Raw genomic sequence first — 2,856 nt, 5'->3', positions numbered from 1 at the left:
ATTATTTTATAGTTTTTAGTTTGATGTGCTTGAAAAGCGTGTTTTTTAGTTTTTTTAAACTATATTTTATTTTTTATTACCTATCGCTTGTTTCGGAGCCTTCCTATTTTTTATTGGTATCTTATTACAATACGTTGAAACACGTACTTCGCATATAAAGCGACATCTCTCACTCGTGATGAAATCTTAATACTTTCACCTTTATTACGAGGTAGAGGTAATGCGATGTGACTGAGCGGAAAATCTTTTTAAAGATTTCATGTGTATTTTATGATAATGAAAAGTGGCGTGGTGTTGACGCGGCGTAAAGACGCTAACGAAAGTTTGTATTTCGATTTCTGCTTTTATATTATATTGAAATGTGTACGTTCAGGGTAATATTGTGCAATATTATCTGATAAATGAAATAATAGGTATGTAGTTTTTATATTTTTAGGTATAATTTAATATTTAAGTGATTAGTATGTGAACGAAACTTCAATTTATTTAAGTAATTTTCTGAATGCATTTTATAACTGTATAATTATTTTTAAATACTAATACTAATACTAAACTAATAAAATATACACATAAGTATCACACTAATAAAATATACATATATGTGTATATTTTGTTAAATGAATGAATTTTAATTGTAAATAACATTTTAATAATCTTTCTGTTAGAATATTATCTATACTTCTAAACTAATAATATAAAGCTAAATATTTATTTGTTTGAATGCTTTAATCTCAGGTGATACTGGTCCGATTTGAAAAATTATTTCAGTGTCAGATTGTCCATTTATGGTGGGAGGATATAGGCTACATAATACTACGTATATTCTAGATATTCTAGAGACTTTGGCTAGATAGTTATTTATGAGCATTATGAGAACTGCAAAGTTCGGGAACAAAGTTGAGATTCAATTTAATTACGAAGGTAAAACTTTGCATTTGTTTCAATGTATGCGAAAAAGTAAAGTAAAAGCCTTATTTGATTATACCCATGAGTTTTGGATTACCGAAGTTTAAGGTACTAAGGCGAAACACGTTTCAATCTGACGGTACTTTAATCTCCAGTGAAAGGAAAAACTTTGTCCCTTTGTTCATTAGAGACCATTTTTTGTAACAATTTTCCCTGTACCTTACGTTTTTATATCTTTATGTTAAGAATAAGAAAGAAATATTTTGAAAGCTTTTTATTAGAAATATACGTGTTTTATATTCCTTTTATAAAATTAACTAACTGTAGTTATAAATAATTTACTATTTGTTAAATAGGTTTAGCTTTAGCATTTAAAATAATAAAGGAGGTTTTTTCAAAGACTTGAATCGGTATTCACTGTCCCAAATTGGTAAAGCTGTTCTATAAATTTATAAAACAATTTTATAGCTTATAAATTTCAAATCATAGAAACACTGAAATTGAATTGGGGAACTCGGTCGTAGAATAATCATATTTCTCTTGTACAGTTCCGAAACTTCTGGAAAATTTTCCGAAAACTTGGAATATTCAAGGGAAATAGGTTTTTGGCAAACCAGCTTCGACATTTGTAATATTCTTAGCCAAGTTTTAGTATGCTTTTGAAGCTTCGACGTCTCTTTTGGCACGTTTATAAGTTATTCGATTGTCTGTATATAATGTTAAGAAGGACCTTTTGTTATCAAACTCTGGTTATTCTAAAAGTGTTTTCAAATATGGTTGTTAATAAGCATTGAATCATACGTTTGATTTAGACAAGTTGTTTTTAGATTCTGTACAACAGTAAATTTGATTGAGATTTATAGGAGGTAAGTAAGTACTGCCTGGTTTTGGTAAGATTTAACAAATATTATTAAATCTATAAATATAAACAAGAAAGCCAAACGTTTCCTGCTGTACAGAGGAATGATCAAAACGAAATAACCGACTTTCACATTTACAAAATCAATACAAATACAGAAGTAAACAGATAATAAATTAACATCGCACTAATAAAATTGCACTAAACAATGGTGCTACGGTAAGCGTAAAATACTTTTAAACTCATTATCAAGACTAAACTATCAATGTTTTCACCCACTTACTGCGACCCAGTTATGTAAAATAAATCCAACCTTATCACACTGTAAGTATTCAACATTCGCAGGTGCTTGCCACTTTATCAGCTCTAATAGCGAAATACCCGATATGTAAAGTGGGTTAGGAAATATAGGCATTTGAATAAGTGGGAATAAATATAGGTGTTCGCCGATTATCTATAATTGCTTGTAGAGCACGTGTCGATTGGGATTGTGACAAGACGTGGGGTTAAAGGTGTACTAATTATTTGTTTTGTATCAACGTCTTACAAAGATTGAGAACCTTCAGATACGCACTGATTTCTTTTATCCTTAGATAGATTCGAGTCCAAATGCTGTGCGTTTTTGAAATACGCAATACCCGAAACATAACTTAAAGAGTTTGGAGTTCTAGTTTGTAGTAATATTGAATAATTGTCTTGTTCCAGGTGTGGTTGTGATGTCATGGTGGTGGACACTGGCGGTGCTCGCGCTGTCGGAGCCCGCCCGCGCCGCGCCCCGCGCGGGCATCGGTGAGCAATTTTACAGTAAGCATTCTGCACTATTTCTCACTCGGGACTTAGCAATCTATTTTGATCTTCGTAATGAAGATGTACCACAAGTAAGAATAATCAATCATTAATAATACACTGACTGCACTGTTTCTTACTAAGCATGTTGTGCTATTCCTTAAACATGGGAACTGTCATAGACATGACAATCTATGTAGATCTTGATAGGGAAGACTTGGCTCTTTGTGAGTTGTTATCGTATACTAAATATTTAGCACTGTTTTTTTCATCCATGTGTAATGTGGTGAACCTTTTTATACACA

At 31.4% G+C, this 2,856-nt stretch overlaps 1 protein-coding gene across 2 annotated transcripts in view; it reads left to right on the top strand.

Annotated features, from left to right (window-relative positions):
* The window catches only part of LOC119833713 (serine proteinase stubble-like), an 85,376-nt gene that overhangs the window by 50,134 nt on the left and 32,386 nt on the right, over nucleotides 1–2,856 (top strand). Inside the window, exon 3 of one of the 2 annotated variants that reach the window (XM_038357856.1) lies at nucleotides 2,471–2,554. In XM_038357856.1, coding sequence (XP_038213784.1) covers nucleotides 2,471–2,554 — 84 coding nt within the window. Of the gene's footprint in view, nucleotides 1–2,470; nucleotides 2,570–2,856 lie in introns of both variants that reach the window. The other variant, XM_038357855.1, reaches the window with a different exon arrangement.

The sequence above is a fragment of the Zerene cesonia genome, chromosome 18 (assembly GCF_012273895.1).
Source record: "Zerene cesonia ecotype Mississippi chromosome 18, Zerene_cesonia_1.1, whole genome shotgun sequence".
Lineage (NCBI taxonomy): Eukaryota > Metazoa > Arthropoda > Insecta > Lepidoptera > Pieridae > Zerene > Zerene cesonia.
The sequence above is the reverse complement of the archived record's forward strand: the minus strand, read 5'-3'. Positions and strand labels throughout refer to the sequence as shown.